The sequence below is a fragment of the Paroedura picta genome, chromosome 12 (assembly GCF_049243985.1).
Source record: "Paroedura picta isolate Pp20150507F chromosome 12, Ppicta_v3.0, whole genome shotgun sequence".
NCBI classification, from domain to species: Eukaryota; Metazoa; Chordata; class Lepidosauria; order Squamata; family Gekkonidae; genus Paroedura; species Paroedura picta.
In genome coordinates this window covers 35,264,454-35,287,331 of record NC_135380.1, presented here as the reverse complement: position 1 = coordinate 35,287,331, position 22,878 = coordinate 35,264,454, and the positions used below count along the sequence as shown (strand labels likewise).

The 22,878-nt window shown below is 47.5% G+C and overlaps 1 protein-coding gene across 18 annotated transcripts in view; it reads right to left on the bottom strand.

Annotated features, from left to right (window-relative positions):
• EHMT1 (euchromatic histone lysine methyltransferase 1) overlaps window positions 1–22,878 on the bottom strand; it is a 146,937-nt gene that overhangs the window by 31,503 nt on the left and 92,556 nt on the right. For 16 of the 18 annotated variants that reach the window (XM_077306605.1, XM_077306599.1, XM_077306598.1 and 13 more), the window contains 9 exons: window positions 20,052–20,132; window positions 18,128–18,208; window positions 15,042–15,162; window positions 13,631–13,762; window positions 10,807–10,952; window positions 7,602–7,745; window positions 3,174–3,400; window positions 2,183–2,350; window positions 642–724 (listed from right to left, as the gene is read on the bottom strand). In XM_077306605.1, coding sequence (XP_077162720.1) covers window positions 642–724; window positions 2,183–2,350; window positions 3,174–3,400; window positions 7,602–7,745; window positions 10,807–10,952; window positions 13,631–13,762; window positions 15,042–15,162; window positions 18,128–18,208; window positions 20,052–20,132 — 1,183 coding nt within the window. The remainder of the gene's footprint in view (window positions 1–641; window positions 725–2,182; window positions 2,351–3,173; window positions 3,401–7,601; window positions 7,746–10,806; window positions 10,953–13,630; window positions 13,763–15,041; window positions 15,163–18,127; window positions 18,209–20,051; window positions 20,133–22,878) is intronic. The other 2 variants (XM_077306601.1, XM_077306603.1) reach the window with 1 other exon arrangement.

Here is a 22,878-nt window from a genome sequence, read left to right as displayed (position 1 = left end):
CACAAATCAAGAGGGTTTCAAACAAACTTCGAAAGAAAGTTAGCACTAAAGAATAAACTAAAAGCATAAAAACATTTAACAGAATCAGAAATCCCTAAGAGCAACAAAAATACCAGCAGGTAAGAAAGAACTCTAAAACCAAGAACGACATCCCAAATTCTCACCAGAACTTAGAAGGGGACAGATCAACAAAATAATTTCACGAAAAACATCCCCACATTCCCAGCCCTGGGAGGAAGTCACAAGCTTGGTCCTTTCCAGCCTGTTGTTAATTCGTGCACTTCTTTGAATTCTGGGGAATTTCAATTAAGGTTGAGCTTGATCAACACTCATTTCTCTGAGCCGTCTTGGTTCAGCCACTCTGTTGAGCACATGTTCATTTCCCATCCTAATGCTTGGGGTAGTCAACCTGTGGTGCTCCAGATTTCATGGATTACAGTTCCCATGAGCCCCTGCCAGCATTTGCTGGCAGGGGCTCATCGGAATTGTAGTCCATGAAATCTGGAGCACCACAGGTTGACTACCCCTTCTTTAATGCCAAGCGCTATAATCAAGGCTAAATCCTAGTACTGAAAAGACCCAGCCCCATCCTCTGTGTGGCGGAGACCTCTCCTCTGACATAAGACAAGGAAGCCGCTTACCCAACATAAGGAGGACCTTCTGCAGCTCCCCTTGCCGTGCCGAGAAATACAACTGCTTTGGGTGAAACCGCAATTTCTTGGGCCTGTCGAGGAGCAGAGAGGCTATTAGCAAACCAAAGGGGTAGGAGAGTCCTTGATGTCTCGCCCTCCCTTCATTATTAGTTGCACATCAAGACACACTCCTTTATTTGCATGCCTGACTTGCTTGTTTCCCTTGAATCACTATCTTTGCCAAAACCCCAGAACCACAAGCAAAAAAAAGAAAAGAAAAAAAGACGTAGAACATCACAGTGAATGGTGCCATAACCTGATTTGGGCAGAGAGCACTGATATGCACAAGAGACTTCAATAAACTATTGGACTTATGAAAATAATACAATTTGCAACGCTGCCTCTCTGTCTTTACAAAACCTCTTCTACAACAGGGGGACATATGGTCACAGTTCCTCCTACCGAAATGAGTAGGGAGTCACCAGCAGTCTTCAAGCATAGGTTGGATGCACACTTTTCTTGGATGCTTTAGGATGTTTAGGGCTGATCCTGCGTTGAGCAGGGGGTTGGACTAGATGGCCTGTATGGCCCCTTCCAACTCTATGATTCTATGAGTGAGGGAGGTTCAGTTCCTCTGTGGGTGGAGAACAAGTGCCACGTGGTGAAAGTCTGAGATTCAGCCTCCAGGACAACCACTTAAAGAATGTCAGGCAGCAGGTGATGGAAAAAGGCTTTCTTCTGTTTGAGACTCAGGTGGGCCACTCAGTTAAGTAGACTATGCTGAGACAGATAAGACTAATGGTCTGAGTCCATGTAGGCCCTTTCTTCTCAATGGAGGATGACCCATCTCTCAATGATAGACCACCTGCTCAGCATGGAAAGTGCTCAGCTGCTACCATTTCCAGGTAAAGTATCCCGGAGAGTAAGCTTTGGGTAGGAAATGGCTGTCTCAGGTAGAGAAAGCCCCTGCCAGTTAGTAAGCAGCAATGAGGCTTGAGGGTTTGACTCAGAATAAGGCAGCTGACATGACAGTACCAGTATGTCATGATCCATCCTGTGCAGTGGTCAGGGATGGACTAAAACTGGGTAGCCTTGGGCCTGTCACTTTCCCTCAGCCTTACCCAACTCAGAAGACCACCGTGAGGAGAAAATGGAAGGGCAGGGGAAGAAGAATAGCCTCCACTGCTCAGTTATTCTTGGAGGAAGGATGGGAGAAAGGAGAACTTAGTTAATGGACACACTGATGGCATTTCACTCGAGTCGGAGACAGTGCGGTTATCAGTTCAGTGGAGTTAGTGTGGGTTTCTCAACAGTTGTGTCTAGTCTAGAGTTCTGAATACTTCATCAGAACATTGCGCTTACGACACCTTGAGACTGCAGCCTAGTTGAACAACAAAAGCGCTAAGGAAGGGCTGGTTGGTAAAAATTAGTAAAATGAATCCAAATGTGCTCCACTGAGTCGAAACTGGAATGATAGCCCAAGATCACACAGCGAGAGGGGAGGCTCCACAGACAATTCAATACAGTCCAGCAACCAGCCCCATTCTTACTTCTCTGAATCCAGGGCAATCAAGGCGCTTTCAAGGGTTTCTTTAACGGGTCCCTGGGGCATTCCAGGTGGGGCTGGCTTGGGAAAGGCAGAGGTTCCAGCCAAATCAAACCCCTCAGCAGGCAAACTCTCCGGCCGGCCTTCCTCGATGGATTGAATGCCGCTATAGCTAAACAGGAAAAGGGGGCGGGGGAGGAAAAGAACACAGCGACCATGAACAGTCAATGCCACACACATATTTTGCATCCAGGGAAGAAAAGAGGCAGCTTCTAAAATGATACTGGACTGGTATTACACTTCAGCAACGTCAAGGACAATGTTGTCAACTTCCATCCCAAGCTTTATGACTTGCACACATGGGTTGTCCTCAAAGCCAATGGAAACGTGTAATGCGATCCTCTCTGGAGTATGTCACTTCAGTCTGCAGATGGGAAACAACTGGATGCTCCCCCTAACCTGAGTTTCATCACCTTCCTGAATGTGTAAAGTTAGGATCCCAGGGAGAAGTGTTCAAGGACAGCCTTCTCCCTGACCTGCTAGATATTGCCTGCAGGGTTCTTCAAAAAAGTAAGGGACATATTCAAGCATCTACTCCCCTTACACTGCAGCTTGTAGTTGTGCAGTCCAGGGAAAAATAGAACTAGCTGCCTAGTTCTCCCAACCACAGAATACAGAAGTTCCTACCAACCCCTCAGTTTGATCCTGTGAAATCTGGCCAGATTTTGCAATCTCTTTTTCCATAGCCAGGAAAAAGCTATGAGCAATAAGCAAGTCTGACCAAATGGTGCAACATGGACTATCTCCAGAAAGGACTGAAATTCCTGTTAACCATCTTTGACAAGACTTCCAGTTGGAAAGGAAGAGCATCCCCCCGGAATCTCGCTTCATCTCTTTGATTCCTCTCAACAGAAAGACGATTCGCCCACTGCAATCCCCCAAATGCATAAACCAAAGCAAATTTCCATTCGTGGTAGCGCCAAAGAGGGACCCACCTCCCGGTTGTTGTGTCTGCCCTTCCCTCCGAAGTCCCTGGTTTCTTCTGCTCATAGGTCAGTGAGAGTGTGGAGGTAGTGTCGGCCTTGGCGACTGTCACTTCTTTGGCCTTGGAGGCCTCCTCCCCACAGTGTGGACAGTAGCTCATGCCTTTGACCTGGGAGGCACAATTCTTGTGGAACCGGTGGGAGATGCTGCTCTCTGGCTGACACTCCATGAAAGTGCCCTGGGAACAGAGGTGCCAAGAAGGAACAGCCAGGCATTATTGATTAACTGATGTCATTTCTAGACCGCCTTTCTTGCTGGGTCTCATGGCGAATTACACAGAATAAGTCAACGCAATCAACAGGACAGGACATCCAACAAACAAACAACGCAATGAGAACTGGATCGTAAAAATGAGTGTTGGTGTTCTGTAGCGCTTAGCATGTTAGATTCGGTTTGGGGACCCAGGAGTTCAAATCTCCAGTCCCACAAAGCCCACGTGGGTGCTGGTTGCTATCTCTCCACCTTATCTATACCACAAGGGGAGCTGATTCTTCAGTTTGTTCTTGATATTTTAACTGGTTTTACTGTTCTATACTTAGTGCATTTATTTGTCTTCGTATCGTAACTCTATTGATTGCATTTTTAAATGTTGTCTCTCACCCCATGGAGAGAGGGCGGGAGGGGTATTGCCGTTTCCCCAGAATTTGATACAGATGTGCAGTGTAGTAAGTAGAGTGACAAACCTACCTCACAGGGCTGCTATGAAGATAAAATGGGGAAGAGTGAATGATGTATACTACCCAGAGTTCTCTGTAGGTGGGGTGGGTGGAGTGAAAGTGGGGTCAAAAAAACCCTGCTCCTTGGCTTGGGAATACAGCCGGCACAAGAAAAAGCCTTTTCTTTTAAGGAGAGATGTCAGAAATCGAACCTGGGCCCTCCAGCACTCTGAAGCACGCTCTCACTCACTCAACTGCTGAGCTATAGGCCTTCCTCATTTCAGACTAGGAAGCGAACAACTCAGCCAAACTCACCAACTATGGAAAGATCCGAAGGAATACACCACACACATGAACTCTTACTGACCAAATTTCTCTCTTGTGTCACTGTAAACACAGGATGTGCTCAACCACCCCCAGCAGTAAATTTATATCCTCCCTTGCTGAACTCGAAAACATTTGCTCCGTCTTTCTGACCGAGGCTGGTCCCCAACTGTTAAACAGGCTACAAAAAGTGTAAGACTGGAACACTGGATACATTTAATGCCCACATTGCAAAATGGGTATCCTGTGAAACAGGGGTAGTCAACCTGTGGTCCTCCAGATGTCCATGGACTACAATTCCCAATGAGCCCCTGCCAGCAAATGCTGGCAGGGGCTCATGGGAATTGTAGTCCATGGACATCTGGAGGACCACAGGTTGACTACCCCTGCTGTAAAACTATGTGCAGTAACACACATTACTGTTGCTTAGGAGAAGGGCTTCAACTCAGTGACAGAAGGCCTGCTCTGCATGCCGAAGGTCCCAGGTTAAATCTCTAGCATTCCCAGTTGAAGTAAACAAACAAAAAAAACCCTCAAGTAGCAGGTGCTCAGCAATCTCTCCCTCTTCCTGAGGTCCTGAAAAACTGCTACCAGCAAGGGAAGAAAATACTGAGCTCGAAGGACCAACACCTTATACCAAGGACCAACTTCATATGTTCACGGCGTAGCTTGAGTTCCAAGCGCACATAAGTATCAGCAGCCTCATTACCCAACTAACGACATGGCGCAGAACCCTTTGGACACCTCCACCACCTTTTAACATTAGCTTCTGCTGACCAAAATGTGCTCCAGATGCAACCTTGAAGGTCACAGTGGGAAGAATCGCCTCCTTTCACGCAGACTTTCCAATATATATATTAAAATACACTGCGCCTTCAATCTTTTGAAGGAAGGCCGATGAACGTCTGAGGCTGGGCCTTCTTTGCTGTGGCACCTTAACTGGGGAACTGCCTCCCCAGAGCAACTAAGGTTGGTCTGATTGTTTGAAGGGGAGGGGGCATGGCTGAGATTCTCTGTCCCCTTCTCTCGTCTGTCCTCTTTAAGTCTGTTTAAAGAGCCTACTCCCAGGGAGTCTGTGCATGTTTAAGTTAAGCGCCTGTTCTATTGGATCTTGGTTCTACTGCAGATATCTGGAATATTAAATGTCATTTTGGCTGTTCCATCTATTTCTTTTTTTAAAAACGCCATTAATTAAAAGAGGCTTCAACTGCTCAGCTCTCAGGAATGTGGGGTGTCAATGGCTTAAATAAATAAAGCTGGGTGTCAAAGCTCCTCGAAGACCATAAGGCACAATGCAGCGAGCAACACAAGGCTGCTTGGAACCAAGACTGAGCGATACGGGGACTGTGGACAGTGTATCCGAAAGTAGCATCTGTGAAGCTGGTAATGCCAGCCACAGAGTAAAACATGTGTAGCTCATTACAGCTCGTTCGCTCCCTCTCCCGCATTTGCTCTTTCTTCTTTGGCTGAAGGCACGTTCCTGCCCTTAATGAGCCAAAACCATCTCTGGTTCTCTCCTAGTTCCACGATCTGTCCACAGAGATTCCTAAGTACCTAGAGGTTTGCGACTTGGCAACTTAGTGTAGCGACTGTGACAATTTGTGTTTGCGGTGGTCGTCCACCCCAAGACGTGGGGGAAATGCTTTAAATGCACAGCAGCCCCCCCCCCTTTTAATACTCCTGGCAGGGAGTAAAATCTCATCCCAGACTTTCCAGGGTGCCAAGAGGCTTGATCAAAGTATTCTCAGACATGACATTTAGGAAGCCTTTGAACCTCTCCGTGAGCTATTCATGTGCGCGAACAAATGTCGTTAATGCCAATTGACAGAAAACAGAAGAAGAGCCCCCTTGCTGAAAACCAAGTGTGATTTCTAGCCAACAGGTTTCAGTCAAACGCAAAACACATCTTAGCCACAGGTGTGAAAACAGACTGGGAGGGACTAAGAAGCTGAGTTTCTCTGTCTTGAGAACCAAAAAGGGACCCGAGTGGCTGCTTGAGCTCTGCCCTGCCATGGGAGGCAAGCAAGAGGAGCCTGAGTGCCTTCAATGACGATTAAGAGGGCTCTACAAAAGCAGGAGGATGAAGAAGCATAAAGCAAGTGAAGAGAGAAACTAAACTTTTAGCTATGGAGAGCACAAGGTGCCGTGCAAATCTGTTTTTGTATTGGCTGCGTTTGTAGCCCATCATTCCTGCACCCAAGAACTCAAGGCAGGATTCTCAAGAGGTTTGTCCTCCAGGCACTGACCAGAGCCAGACTTAGTTGCAGCAAGGATACCCTCCAGAGTCATCCAGTACCACATTTGTAAATAACTTTCGAGACTCAAGGCTTCAAAACCAAGCCCCAAATCAGAGAAGACTAGAATGGCAGCAGCAGAAAAGTTGGGTTTTTGTTCTCCACTTTTCACTACTCAAAGGCATCTCAAAGAGGCTTACAATTGCCTTCCCTTCCTCTCCCCACAACAGAGAGCCTGTGTAGGTGGGGCTGAGAGCTCTGAGAGAACTGTGACGGTCCCCAGGTCACCCAGCTGACTGCATATGGAAGAGTAAGTAGGGAATCAAGCCCAGTTCTCCAGATTAGAGGTTGCCACTCTTAACCTCTACAGCAGGGGTAGTCAACCTGGGGTCCTCCAGATGTTACTGGACTACAATTCCCATGAGCCCCTGCCAGCGTTTGCAGGCAGGGGATCATGGGAACTGTAGTCCATGAACATCTGGAGGACCCCAGGAACTGTAGTCCATGAACATCTGGAGGACCCCAGGTTGACTACCCCTGCTGTACATCAAGCTGGCTCTCTGTGAAGGAAGTTAAAGATTACTGTAATTTGCTCCCAGAGTAAGTTACTTTACTTTAGATTATCTCCAGAGCACCAGTTCTCATAAATACGATGTTGGCCTCCTTTGAGGAAAGGCAAAGGGTTGACAGGAGAGGCTAAAGGTTTCTTTCAAGCCCTCTTCTACAAATATATTTATTGGGCCAGGCAACAGTATGGCAACACAGAGCTACCCTCCCCACCCCCTGACAGCTAATCAGAGCAGGAGAAAGGACCAGGCACCCCCCCCCCCCATTCTGTGGGTTGATTTATCAGTTCGTCTACTCTTCATCCTCTGCAATTTTCCGGAAATCACTCGCCTGTCATTCTGCCCACCTCTCCAGCTAAACCCCCACATCTCAACCTCTGACTACCAGGGCTAGGAATTAGTATCAGGGCCCCGACTGTCACTCCTCCAGGGCAGCTGGCTGGGCCCTCCATGAAACAGGATGTGGACTGGATGGACCACCGGCCTCATCCATCAGGGCACTCTGTGCATTCCCGGCAAGCTCCAGTCCCAAATAGCAGCCTTCACTCTTTTCCTGGCCGTGCCTGGAGGCCTGCCCCACCATTCAGCAGGAGACTTACCGCTGCACAGAAGAAGCCGCATCCCGGGCAGCACTGGTGTTTCACCATTCTCCCTCTGTGGTCCTCACAGAGCACTAAGAGCTGGACTTTGTTAGATGGGCGCATCAGCTCGTATTTCAGCACGCGATTTGTGCATCGGCTCAGCTGGAAGAGGGGGAGAGCCACGCTTGAGAAGCCCATTAGACACACAGAAAGCCCCCGTCTCGACCACACTTCGCACACCGAGAGACATTTCGCACATGGCATTAGGTGAACTGTGGCCTCTTTGCGGCAATTCATATGCACGCCAAGCAGCTTCGGCTACGCTCAACAGCAAAGGGACGCATCGTTTCCTTCTTAAACACAGGTCTCCACCAAAAGCGCAAACACACACCTCATAGACCGTTTATGCACTGGGAACTTCACTGCCCCAGCTCCCGTGCAGGAGCACAAATCGGGGGCAGATGAGGCACACCGGGCCAAACGCTCCCCCGTGTGGGTGCAGGAAGAGGTGGGGCAACCTGCCACGACTAAAACTCCAGCCTGCAGCCTGGCATGAAACCTCCAGTGCATACATGGTCATAGTCACACATAGAAACAGTGGGAGTTGCGTCCTGCACTCTTGGCTGGTGACTTGAAATAAGGGTGGCCTGATGCACCACACCTGGGTCCATTGCAATGATAAATACCTGGATGATACATAGTTTGGACCAAGATGGGGAATGGCTGCTTATTCTTAATAAGAATTGCTACCTAAACAGACCAGGGCTGCAAAGAGTTTCCCCAAATAAAGGCCCAACGTTGTGTGCAATCTCCTAGCCCTCTGACAGCAGCACGAAATCTGTCTTGAGAGAAACTGCTGTCCTCGCTGATCTCACATTCAGATCTCCTTTGACTTTCTTTACAATCCAGTCCCTGAAAGTCCACCAAAGCCATCTGCTTTGCCAAGCCCAGAAAACCAGAGATTAATCCAGGCACATTCCTTCATTTCTTTATATCTGGGGTAGTCCGGCACTACTGGAAAAGGGGCTCTGCTGGGGGGGGGGGCAGTCTTATCTCTGGTACTCCAGGCCAGTCACTCAGGCAAGTCACCCACTTGACGGGGCCATCATCGAGTGATCAATGTGCAGGCACAAGCCATTCCCTGGCATAGCTCCTCGATACAAACTCCAACCCAGCTCCTCGATCCAAACTCCAATACACTATTAGCAACAAAAATTGTAATGGCCTATGGCTGGAAACAATAAAGTCTTATGTATGTATATATATTAGCAACAGTGCCAGACTGTGCTTGCATTGGGGGTTCCAAAACCAGGGAGGGTTTCTCCTCCCAGCCTCAACTTTGCTCAAGCAAGGCACTCTCAAACAGATTCTCCTTTAAAAATCAGAGACGAGGAACAAAATAAGCAAAAAGAAGAAAAGAAAGAAAGCCTTAATTCAGCCTTCTTCAAAAATGCTAGATGTTTTTTTTTTTTCGGTTTTGGCCGACTTATCTTACCGGAATTGAGACACTACCTAGGTTTTGTTTTTTAAAAAATTGGAGCACTTCCTTTTCAAAATGCACATGAAGAACCAAAAAGCCCCCGGCCTGACTTTTTGACCCTATTTATCAACTGGGTGGGGGGAGACACCATCCAAACCCCTGCAGGAAAAGAATCTGCCAGTTATCTCCTGACCACAGGCAGTCATTAGAGCTTGGCTATCCCAGCAGCGGCTAATTGAAAAACTACAGGGGTGGTGGCGGCAGCTGGCTGGCAGAATCCGCAGCAGCAGCAGCAGCAGAGAGCTTCTGGGCTCCAGCGCAGCCTGTGGCGCTGACCTGATGGAGGGCAATCAGCAGAGCCGTCCAGGGAAGGATGAGTGTGGGAGGTGCTGGAGGGGTCAGGGTCCACGTGGAGCACAGGGACTTGCTCCTCTTTATTCAAGGCTGGGGATTTACACACCTCCTTGGGCAATAACATCTTTAGCAGAAGGAACGGCTATGCCTACTTTCCTGACCACCTGGCCGCATGCTACCAATTTAATTTGTTGTGATCTATTTGCTTACTTGTGCGTGCACAAAGGTGGTTGTTTGCCCCCCAAGATGACACGGCGGCAGCATTCAGGAAGGTGGCTTTGAGGGTTGTCCTGGCGAGCGCATCCGCTGCTCTGTGTTGCCACCAGCTCATCCACCTGAAGCCAACTTTGAAAGCTCCTTCCTGTTCCCGCCTCTGTGCAACTTGTGCAGTCTCTCTTCACTGGTCACCTCGCCTGCCCATCCCATCCCATTCCACCCCCGCCCCCAATCCTATTCTTCCTCCAAGGAGGTCAGCATAGCATGGGGGTTAGGCCAAGAGCAGGAGTAACTGGCTCAAAACCATCCGGTGACTTTCATGAAGCCAGGTCTCCCGGTCCTGATCTGAGACGCCAACCAACACATCCCTGCTTTGCTGTAAGGGCTCGCTACCTCCCACCCTTCCTGCTGGAATAAAACTGGCACTCCCTCTGTGCCTGGAGCCTCCATTCTTTGCAGTCGAGCTCCCTGTGTCAAAATTCAAGGGAGGGAAATCACCCCATGGCTACATCTGAGAGCCAAGCTGGATGCGGCACTTGACTCGTGGCCGTCAGAGAGCGGCTGCCAGTTCCCCCGTGGGAACTCCTGCCCACGGTGCCCGGATTCAGTCAGGACTGTGGCATGGGGGAAAAGGGGCTTCAGCCTCCCCCAGGTTGGGAAAAACAGGCTCAAGCTCTTCTTCCCTCCATGCGCTGCAGGCCCCCCCTCCAAATCAGGCCCCTGCTGTGTTGGAGAAGTGAGTCCCCACAGGGAACTCGCAGTTACTGTCTGGCTGTCAGTTCCCATGGCGGCCACACAGTAAACGCAGTGTCTAGTTCAGCTCTGAGGCGTCCCAATTGCCACAGCTATTACGAAGCAGAAAGGAGCAAAGGCAGAAGCAGCTTGTCAAATCCGTCCCTTGCCATTCAAGTGGCAGAAAATCCAAACAGAGCATCCAATTGACGTCAATGCCCTTCTGCTGAGAACCAGGCAGGGCCCAGGGTCTGCAATATTAAGCAGCACTGTCATCCGCTGGCTGCACGAATGACTTCCGGCCACCGTAGCCCCATGTTGGGCATGGAAGCCTGCGGCATGCCAGCCTGCCTTCTCAATGTTCTCTCCCGAAGCAGAGAAGGCACACGGCCAAAGGCGCCAACTCCTACTTGCAGAAAGCCGCAGCAAAAGCTCAACTACCTCCTTGTCCACGCACTCCGTTGCCATGCACTGGTTGTTGGCTAGCGTGGTGATCTCTCGACTTTTGGGGGTTTCCATTCGGCAGCTACAGAGAGGCACTTCCTGAAGACTGTCTGCTTCCATTGCTTCAGGGCCATTCGAAAGACCTTCAAGACACACAGAATAGCCGGTCAATCAGCACAAAGCACCACATATCCCTAACAGGGTGAACTCCGATGGCGGCCCAGGACGGCCTGCTTAAAGTTGGCTGGTAAACAGCCCCTTGCCTGTGGCTATGATGAGCCACATTTTGGTCACTCAGGCAGGGAAACTTTACAAAGCAGGTTTCTTTGTTACACACAAATGACCAATGTATTATCCATAAATGCACACTTATTTGTGTTGCTGTGTTAGAAGGCCTGACAGCATCATCCAAAGTGCTTTGTGAAACATTTGCTCTGCTGTTTAGCATCGGCAGGAGAATGTCCCTTCCCTGGCTTTATAGGAGGGAGAGGATATAAGGATGAAGTAAAGGGTTTTTTAAAGATGTATAAGTGGAAAAGCCAGGTGCATCCACAGGAAACCCATGCAAATCTAAACATTGTGCAACTCTGATTCTCAATAAAACAGAAAATAAAGACTACTTGCAGATCAAAATGAGACTTTGTAAAGCATTTTCAGGGATCAAAGCACTTCACCTACATACACTGTTTCAGAAGTTTCTACAACCACCCTGTGGGGCAGGCCAGTATGACTCACACACTGCAAATACAGGCAGAATGCATTTAATCAAAACAATTTAGTGAATCCATGGCAGAGATGAGATCTAAATCAGCAACCTACCAGACTGTGGATCACGGTTCCTGACAAGAACTACAATCGGTTCAACCTAATACTAGCTCACCTTTTAAGAATGAACTGAATCTGGTCCTGAAACTAGCTCACCTTTTAATAATGAACTGAATGAAGGAACGGGAGGAATCCTTACATATTAGCCGATGACGCAGCTAACGCCTTAGGGCAGTGATCTTCCCCCTTTGGGGGGAAGCATGGTATAGTCATTAAAGAATGGCAGACTCTAAGATGGAGAGCGAGGTTAGATTCCCCACATGCAGCTAGCTGGATGCCCTGTTCTCACAGAGCTGTTTTTTCAGAGCTCTCTCAGCCCCACCTACTTCACAGGGTGCCTGTTGTGGGATGGGAAGGGAAGGCAATTGTGAGCCTCTTTGAGACACATAGACCTGCTGGATGACCTTGGGCCAGTCATTTCTCTCAGAGCTCTCTCAGCCCACCAGAAAGCCAGCTTGGTGTAGTGGTTAGGAGTGTGGACTTCTAATCTGGCATGCCGGGTTTGTCCACTCCCCCACATGCAGCCAGCAGGGTGACCTTGGGCTTGCCACGGCACTGATAAAGCTGTTCTGACTGAGCAGGAATATCAAGGTTCTCTCAGTCTCACCCACCTCACAGGGTGTCTGCTGTGGGGAGAGGAAAGGGAAGGCAACTGTAAACCGCTTTGAGCCTCCTTCGGGTGGAGAAAAGCAGCATATAAGAACCAACTTTTCTTCTCCTACCTACCTCACAAGGTGTTTGTTGTTGTTGTTGGGGGGGGAGATGGAAAGGCAATCGTAAGCCTCTTTGAGAATCCTTTAGGTAGTAAAAAACAGGGTACAAACCCCCATCCCCCGTTTCTTCTTTTAATTACTTCATTTATGTTTTAAACCAAGTTCAGGCAGGAACTGCGCTCTCGTCTAGATTCAACCTTTGAACTCTTGTGGTCGCCCTTGCAATGATCCAGACCCCACTTTAAAAGGGTTACGCTGATCTAGCGCTTCCTGGAGCAGATGCCTAGGGGCTGCCCCTTGAAGTCAATGTCAGTGCCAAAGTATTCCTTGAAATCAATGCTCTTTGTCTCACTGGGCTTCCCTCCAGAGGTGAAAGCTGTGTGTGGGGGTGGGTGGCGGGGATGGGACTGGGAGGAGTGAGAGACGATCCTGTGAATCACTTCCAATCAGTGCTGAAGCAGCCACAGACCATGCATCATTAAACAAAGAGTTTGCTCAGCCTACTGCAGCCTGGCTGAACGGATTACTGGAGAGCGCCAACACCAATGAGGAGGAGGTGGGGAGTTCTCCAGGTGAAGGGCCATGTGCTGATCATGTGCATCAGTCCCTGAGTACTTAGCGGGAGGCCAAGGCCAAGCGGTGGGGAAAGGCTTCCAGCCCACTTTAGGATTAGTGGCTGGATGGCACACGGCCTCCAGCAGCGGGCCCGTTCCCGTTCAAAGCAGAAGGCGCTCCTACCAAGCAAAGCTGCCAGAAATCCCCGTCTGCTCCACAGAATAGCCTTCCTATCAAGGGCACACGCATGCTTTGCGGCTACCCTCTCCTCTTATGGAATTAGATCACGTGCCTCAGGCCTGGGAAATGGCACATGACACCACTAGGGGACGGACTGCAAAGTGGGGAACCTCTGTAGATGAGGCTTAGAAAATGATGACCACTATAGGGAGATGCATCAGGCCAGGGTCTCACGCTCAGAAACTCTCCAAGCCACCAGGGATATTCCCACAGGGATAATATAAGGAAAGTTACATTCCTTGCATCACCTTCCCCACTCCCATCCACCCAACTGCTCGTGTTGCTGGGCCAAATGAGCCATTAGTCCCCTCCCACCCCCCCACCCTTTCTGTTGGTTGCTATTTGATCCATTCGTGGTTTATTTAGTGATGCTGGCCTCTTCTCCTATTAGCAGCCACCAGGGGGCATCATCTTAATACAGAGAAATGAAGCTAAGGAAACAAAGAACCAACATGGTACATGGCCATATTTAGAAAGCTGACACTCACCTTCTGATTGCGAAGATAGAATTCCCTTTACCCGGAGATCCAAGGAATCCAGAGACACCTCCATGTATTCCATATTATTCTCCTGCCCAGCTCCTTCTGCACTCCCCAAAGGTGGCTTATACATTTCGGAACCTGGGTTAAAATATAGACATATTTATATAGCAAGAAAAAGAACTATGCATGTTATGTCTCTCCAAAGGCCACATTCATCTCCCACAGACAGCATTGCTGGCTACACGCTGAAGGATCTGCAAATACAGATGCAGATAGAATAATTAAAATGCAACAGCTGGGCCAATTGATCTTTTATCCCTACTTCGTTCTCTGCCCGATCCAGGCAGATTTCCTCCCTTACAGTTTTAAGGAAAGGGGAGGGTGGGGGAGAAAGGTGCTAAGAGACCACGAACATAAGCAAAAGAAGTCTTCCTTTTTCAGACACATCTGTCTGCTGCTGAACTGCAGTAACAGCAGAAGCATACATGGTGAAAGGGAGGAAAGAAGACCTGGCTCGCCTTGGGTTTAAGCCTACTCAGGTACAACAGAAATCCAGATCCGAGCAAATGCTAAAAAAGACCAGTGATGCAGAATGAGATGAAGGGGGGCAGGAAGACACCTGGACTCATCCAAAGGGGAACACAAGCAAGCATTAACAGCAGGCTCTCAAACAGCAAGGCAGGATCTGCTGAAGAAAAGTAGGGAACCTCTAACGGTGATTAGTCTTTGCCTCCCCCTCCATGGCTCCACTCTGGTTCTCCCTTCCTGAATCTGCCTTGCGATGCCAGCAAGGTGGCCTGCCTAAGCCTAGAGCTGGTAATTCACCCTGCAATCCCCCTCAGCCACTCCCTTCTGTAAAATTAAGCCACCCTCAGCCAATCAGAGAGAAGGAATGTTCTGAATGACTTCCAGTCAAACCAGTCAAGAGTCACAATGAGCCCCACCCATGGGCCAAAATGCATTTCTTGAGCTCTAGAGCAGCTAAGAGGAGACTAACCAAGACTACCTTGATAAGGACAAGGAGATAAAGGTTTTTACTACACTTTACCCCAAGATCTGTCACCTCTGAAGGCAACCTTGCTCTTTGAACCATAAAGGTAGCACAACTCAGTCTGCTGAACTGAGAGATGAGCAGTCCTGCCCAGCTTTCAGGGAGGTCAAGCCTGTTTGTCCAGAGCACTGCTAACCCTGGCTCAGCAGCTCGCTTTACTGAACAACCACAACGAAGGAGGGATTGAGTGCGGCCATGCCACGCTTTACTTCCTTTCTTCCCAGACTGGACCCGTTAACTGTCATTCTGTCTTCTATATATTGCACTTGTTTGTGGAGCTGGAAACCCGAGAGCTATTCAACATCTCTGCAGGGAGCAGAGACGTTGTGGTCTCTCCTGAAACAAAGGCAAGGCTGAGCAGGTTACCTAAAATGCTGCTTTGTTTCTTTTTACTCCTTCGCCTCCTCTTCCGGGTGGGTTTCAACCATGGGCTGTCCATCTTCCCTTTCCTCTTCATCAGTTTCTTCTTGAGGCTGGACTCTGAGCTCTGTAAAAACCAGAGGAGCCATCTGCTTCAGGAAAGAGCGACCTGATCCTCAGGCATATCTAGGTGGGAATGGCTGTGACCCTTCCTCGGGATAGCCACAGTTGGTGGCACGCCCCTGCATTTTGTCAAACGGCAGTTCTACAGAACACCACAAAGCCTACCCTGCAGTCTGAGGCTTTAAGATCAAGAAGGTCTGTAGCTTGGAAAGAAAGAGAAAAAACCCTTCACATCATATTAACAGTATTTCCCCTCCAGAAGCAGAGAATTGGGGATGGTAGTAGGGGAAAGAACAAGAATAAAAATTCCTGCACCCAGCTGATCCACGGTCTGAGCCAAGACAGGCCCAGTTCTGCCCATATTGTGTGAAATAAGCAATTCAGCAAAGATTTTACCTACTTTGCATCTTACTTTATACGATTTTTACAATTAAGTACAGGGACTTAGTGCAAAAAATATTTCGCTACTAGTCGCCAGCTGCACAAGCAGCTGCTAGCTGGAAGTGAAATAGTTTGACCCCACCTGGTGCTACGCTTCTCACACATTCATTCTAGTCTGTCACACAAGAAGAAGGGCAGGGAGCTGTAAGGGGTGGGGGGAACAGAGCCTCAGAGGTGGATCTACCCGGGGGGGGGGGGGCTTAACAAGGTGAGCCCCTTCTCTGCCTAGAACAGGATTTGCCTAGAGCAGGGTTTTTTGACCTTCCGGTACGAGTCAAAAATATTTTTTGGTATGGATTTGAATTGGTTTCTAGGCTCTTTAGGGTGACTTCCTCCCCCACCCTCCCCCTTTTACGCCTGCCATGGCCAATCTATTTTGTGGGTTCCTCCCACGACCCTGTGCTGGGTTTTGACTGCTGACTGGCCTGGAGGAATCAGGCTTCAGCACAGACTGTATGGCTGGTTTAATGCCTTAGGTATGAAACACATGTACTATTGGCAGTCCTGTTAGTTCATTCCCTCTCCCTCTAGTTTTACTGATTGCCTGAGGAGCATGTGCAGTAAATGTGTGGACATAAACATTTGAAATAAATAAATGGGCAGCTGTAGGCCCAACCACTGGAAATTTAATTTGGCATCACCACCACCTTCTAAGGTTCCAGCAAACGGAGGACAGATGTATTTAAGCAAATCCCCACCACCATGAAGACTAGAAACTTGCTTTTTTCAAAAATGATTCTCGAGCTTAACATTTCTAGCCGTGATACTACATTCTGTTCTTTGTCTGCATTCACAGAGGATATCTGGGTATTAAAACCTTGAGCTACAATGAGCACAGGCTAGGGATTTTTTGTTTTGTTTTCTTCCTCTCTTGCCCCAGAGGGACAGACCAGAACGAATGGGATGAAATTAATTCAACAGAAATTCCATCTAAACATCCGGAAGAAGTTTCTGATAGTTAGAGCGGTTTCTCAGTGGAACAGGCTTCCTCGGGAGGTGGTGGGTTCTCCATCTTGGGAAATTTTTAAACAGAGGCTAGATAGCCATCTGACGGAGAGGCTGATTCTGTGAATGCTTAAGGGGGTGGCAGGTTGCAGTAGATGAGTGATTGGGATGTGGGTGTCCTGCATAGTGCAGGGGATTGGACGATGACCCATGAGGTCCCTTCCAACTCTATTATTCTATGATTCTATGGTGGCTGTCAGACCATCAACAAAGCAGGGATCCAAAACCTTGATGGACAAACTCAACGTGCCGTAAGGTGAAATTCGTTCTCTCCAGAGATCCAAGCTATCAAGGATACTCAGGGACGCAAAGTTTCTTCTTGACCACCACAGAGAGAGACATGGGCCCTTCCAAAAGCCTTAGTCCTTTTTTTCTTTATTATCAAATTCAATCAGTTACAATCAAACTAAAATGGCACAACTGCAGATCTTAAACTACACAGATAATCACAACTGATAGGTGATTGCTAGGGATTAAAACGAAAAGGAAAAAATAAAAGTTAAGCCAGAATCTGGGAATGAGAAAGGTGGGATCTCATCTGCAGGCGTGACCAATTCAGTCCCGTTCAAATCAACGGCATTTAAGACGCTCGGTTCTGTATTGTGCTTCCCCCAACCCCTCAAAACACTTTAAAAAAAATGGCAGACTTCTTTTTAAACTTTCAGGCATGATAACAAAAGTAATATGAACACAAACACCCCAGGGCAAAAATATTTGCCTTTTGGAACTGCCCCAATGTAACAGTTTAGGATACCGAGGGTCGGTCTCCACGTGGCCCGTGCAGGTTCAAAATCAACGCTCAGCCATGAAGTTTACTTTGAAGCCATAGGCTGGCTTAATAGAAAGAGACTGTGTAAGCTAACCTGTGATACCCAACTGGCAATCAACAACCAGAAGAAAAAGCCGGACAGACAACTGCAAGGAACGCTTTAGGTCAGATGGGCACAGCTTCTAACTCCCAATGCCAATGGAGCTGGGCGCAAAGCTTGTACGGTGGCCTGCCAGGGACCTGATAAACCTCCTGTTTGAGTTGCCAGCCTGGAGGCCATAGAGTGCATGTTTTGCAGCATGTTTTTTCAGCCTCTGCTATCCCCATTTAAAAGGCTCTTAAGTAGCCAAGTGCTGAGAAAGGCTTCCCGTGGCCACTGAGACCCTGAAGAGCAGTTGCCAGTCATGGCACTGAATCAGGCTGATTCAACATAGCATAAGATCACAGGAGACTCCATGTTGGGCATCCACTGGATAGGGAGGGAAAAGTGTGCTGAGTGACCCAACAGAAGAGATGATGGGAGTCACGCTGTCTGTGTTTGAGCAAAGACCCTTTTCCTCCCATCTTCCCCTCCACCCACCCCCAAGTCACAATTTCTCCTCTGTGGCCATCCATCATTTCAGCCAAGGTAGAAAGCAGCACTTAGGACAGAGAAGAGGAAAAGTTGCATAGGCCACTGGCAGAAAGACAAGCCACATGCCCTCAGCCTTGAGCAGAGCCACCTGGGCTGCCATCCCCTCCAATCAAACCTTGCCTGAATTGCACCCATAAGTGCAGTAGGGTTCCTCGGTTTACAGCCAGTCTCGGTGACCGTCAGCTCCGTTTTCCCTCCTTCCTGCTCGGGCAGAAGAGGAACGATGTCCCGTTTACTATTTATTCATTCATTCATTCACATCTGCTTCCCACCATGTCCCCAAGAATTCAGACATCTTTCTCTATCACTTGATGTTGCTGGGACAGCAAACTGTGCAGAGGTTAAATCAGTAACATGAAAGGCTATGAATAATCAGTAGAATCAGAGTCCAGTAGCACCTTTAAGAGCAGCACTCGAAAGCTCACGCCCTGAATAAATCTTTGTTGGTCTTAAAGGTGTTACTGGACTCTGATTCTATTGTGCTACTTCAGACCAACGCAGCTACCCATTTGAATCTATGAAATCAGTGTAACTAATGTTTTAATAACAGATTAAAATCTGCCTCCCTTTGCTGAGACTGACAAATAAAAACTGGTGGGCCACTTCAAGAAACTGCTGCTATTTAAGCAAAACAGCCTTTCTCAACTGAAACCCCTGAAACATTCTTCAGGATTTGAGGAACCCCAGAAGTGGCATGATGGTGCAGAATATGGTTGGGAAGCCTAGTTGTGTACATGTTGACTTGGGGCCCTTCCCCTTCCCACCCCCTCCAGGCCCATCTTTGGACATTTTGCAAGGGGGTGGGTGGGTCCACATGACAATATTTCGCCCAATGAATGTTTAACAAATATAAATATATAAAAATTAACTAACTCCTACCCATTCAGGAAACCCTTCTAGGGTCGTCAAGAAACCCCAGGGTTTCACAAAACCCTGGTTGAGAAAGCCTGATCTAAAATGTTAAAAGTGTACTTTTAGACTTGGTATCAAAATGTTAGTTTGAGGATAGGGCAACATTATAGGTCAGGCTTATATACAAACCAAAGACTGATTATAAATGAAAGGGCATTTATAGCAAAAATTACTTCTAAGTTTCTAGATGGTAGCCAAGACTAGGAATAACAAACAGAAGAAATTCTTTTTTTTTTAATGGAAAACCCAACATATTTTGAAGAGGGGATCAAGGGCACCTTACAGACTAACGGGATTTATTCCCGCATAAACTTTCAGAAGTCCGTGCATGAAGTTAGTTTGAAGGGAGCTCTGACTCTTGAAAACGAACGTGGGAATGAATTTTGATAGTCTTTAAGGTGCCACAGGATTCTTGTTTTATTTTTCTATGTATCTACCCACCTGACATCTTCCTTTTCAAGGAAAGTGTTGATTTCAGAGACTACACATTCAATACACACTTACTTAGATGTAATTCTCATTATGCTGGAAGGGACTCACTTCCAAGTTGACCTGCATAGGGATGGACTGGCCAGCTCTTATTAAGGAGTCTCTTGTTCAGGTTATGTGTGTGCACTTGCATGCCATTTTTTGGGTAACAAATTTACTTACGCACCTCCCTATCAATTATTCCCTCCCTATCAATTATTATATAATCAATTATCAATTTGCTACTCGCAAAGCGAGCTAATGAGCTTCATGGCAGAGCACAGATTTCAACCTGGGTTTCCTGCATCCAAACCCATCTATGGCTGTGGGCTCTGAAACTCAAAAAAAATCAGCAAAAGAAGAAGAAAAGAAAGAGGTCGTGAATGCTGGAGGAATGACAAGGCCAAAGGCCAAGGCACAAGTTTGCAACTGCAATAAAATTCCTGGAAATATTTAAAAAAAACACTAAGATAAGAGATTCAAGGCAGTGGGTTGGAAACAAGTATACAAATAAGTAATTAGCTTTTAAAAAATCAGCAAAACACGGCAGTTCTGCCTGAGGTTTACTCAAGACAGGCATGGAGATGTGGTGGTTTGCACTGTCCTGCCTGCTGTGTGTGCAGATTGGGTCTCTTTTATCTGTCTTCCCTAAGAAACAACTCACCAAGTCAGACTCATCGCCATCTTCCTCATCTTCTCCTGATTCTCCAGAATCTTGATCCTCTTCAGACTCCCCATCGATCATCTGCAATACCGAAAAGAATCATAGAGTCATAGAATTGGAAGGGACCTCCAGGGTCATCTAGTCCAACCCCTCTGCAGAATGCAGGACATTTGCAACTACCTGCCCACCCACAGTGACCCCAGTTCCATGCCCGGATGATGCACCCACTCCCCCCAAAAAACACACCAGAATCCTTGGCCAGACTGGCTTGGAAGGAATTTGCCTTCTGATCCCAAAGTGGCGATTAGCATTTCGCTGGGCATGCAAGAAAGGACCACCAGAGCCAAGCTCAGACACAATCCCTTCTGCCCACCCACTTACAATCTGCCTAAATTCACAGAATCAGAAACCTTCTGGCAGCTGAAAATGCACATGTGCATGAATACGTATACCACCAGATTCCCCACTCCCCTCCCATCATGCATCAGGCCCCTTTGCAGCAAAGTTTCAGAGCTCTTTAACCCCACCCCACCTATGAATTCACTACTTGGTTTCATACTGCTGCTACAGCCTCAGCCCACTTCTCACTTCCTGGCAAAACAGGAACAATGACACTGGCCTAACTTAAAGGAATGCAAGAGGTTTACTTATGCTGGAGATGTCATTCAAGTTGGGCAAATTTGTTACATGCTCTCTGGAGTTGTTCCAAAAACCGTCTGGGCAAAAGATCTTTTTGTGTATTTTAGAACCAACAAGCTACGATTTGCCATTTGAGCCTACAGTTGGTTCATTATGTTACATTGCAGGTTGGGTACCTGCTGCAGACAATGAGCTTGTAATGGACCTGTTAACTAGGGCAAGATGTGTAATGTTCCATTGGGAAGCCTCAATATTGGCCCCTCAGTGTTAACAACTGGATTTTGATATGGAAAACTGCCTTCCTGTCTAAATGGACACATCTAAATAGAACTATAAGTCAGAAAGATTAACTTTGTTTATAACGTCATGGAATTATAACCATATTTTTTTCTCTCCTTTATGTTTTTGAAACTTGGTAATGGGTGGTCTTTTTGTATTCTTTTTTACATTTTCTCCCCTTTTCTAAAAAAAAAGGAAAAGTTTATTAAGGTCATATAAGCAAAGTGCTTAGTGGCTGCTCAGGATATGAAGTTGTCATATTCAGAGTGACACCACATTTGGCCATCTAATCCATAGCTGTCTACTCCGGTGGCAACTCTCCAGGTTTTCAGATGAAGGAGGGGGGAAGGGGAGCTTCCCAACTTTGCTACCAGAGTTTCTTTAACTGGGGATGGAACCTGGGATCCTCTGCATAGGAAACATGTGACCTCTAACCCCAAGTACAGCCTCCTTATCCTTCCTGGCAGAAACTGTCCAGGAACAGAACCCAAAACAACAATCATTCCTAGGAACCTACAAGCGAGATGCTGTTGCTTAGACCAGGGGTAGTCAACCTGTGGTCCTCCAGATGTTCATGGACTACAGTTCCCATGAGCCCCTGCCAGCATTTGCTGGCAGGGGCTCATGGGAATTGTAGTTCATGCACATCGGGAGGACCACAGGTTGACTACCCCTGGCTTAGACCAATATCAATTATCTTGCTTTTGAGCGGGGCAACAGATTAAGATTGTTTCTCTCACTTTTGTTGTTAATGTTGTGCATGCACATCTAAGAAGACACAGCAAGAGCACACAGTGAGTATGCAGAGCTGAGAACAGGCACGGGCTTCTGGTCCCAGCTGTGTATTATTGTATTTCTTTTCTTTTTGCACTGGCAAGAATTTATAACCTAGCACATGGTTTTTTAAAAAGCCCTCCGGGTGGTATCCATGTGGTGCTAAATGTGTATTTGCCACTGTGCAGTGTGTGAATCACCCCAAAGGGAATTTCTTTCCTCTCCCACTCGGTAATTCACATGGCAAGTCTAACTGCAGGGAGAGACCTACAAGGCAAAATTCCATTCCTGGGAAGAAGATTTGCAATCCTAGAAGGAAGTGCCAAGCCTCAAGGCTACCTCACGCTGGCGGTTTGGGTCTAAGCAAAAGATTGGTAATTGATGGTAATTGATCTCTAGCAATTTGCATTCTGGTTAATAGGTGCAAATGAGCCTTGCTGTGCTTTACAAAGAATTGGATGCTTGCAGTCCCTTTCCAGGTTCTCTAGAAGGGAGGCTAAAAGGGCTGTTTCTGATGTGTCATGAAACACATTTTCTACATAGCTGGAAAGTAGAAGCGTGAAGCTCTGTTCAGAAAAGATAGGGAGTGTGCATCTTGCAATGGAAGACAGGTAAAAACAAAATAACCTGGCAGCAAGACTAGTTCTGGCCAAGAAATGGAAAACGCAAGAACTACCTTCGATAGACTGGTTGAACAAACTAGCGGCCTTGCTGGATCACATCAAGGCTGCATATCTTGCAATAAACCACAGTTTATAAACCACTGCTTGATCACTTACATAAGCTGTAACATAAAAATGGAGACAGGCCAGCCAGCTGGGGGTTGTTGAATGGCACCAAGCTGACAGGATGGATCCAGACTAAATTTTCCACTGCCAGTTCCTCTTTCCTGCAGTAGACCTCTGGACTTATCTCTCATTCTGTTCCTGAGGGTCACCTGTTCTGCACAAACTGTATTTTGGGGAGATCAACAGGCTACATTGGGAGGGGGGAGGCAGAAAAGTTTGGTTCTGCTCTATTGGACGTTCCTTCCAATAGAGGAACATTTAGTCTGGATCCAAAGCGATATTGCACACCAGCAGCTTGTTTGTTACAGTATACACTAACTTGGGTTTGTGAATTGAGGCATCAGTTT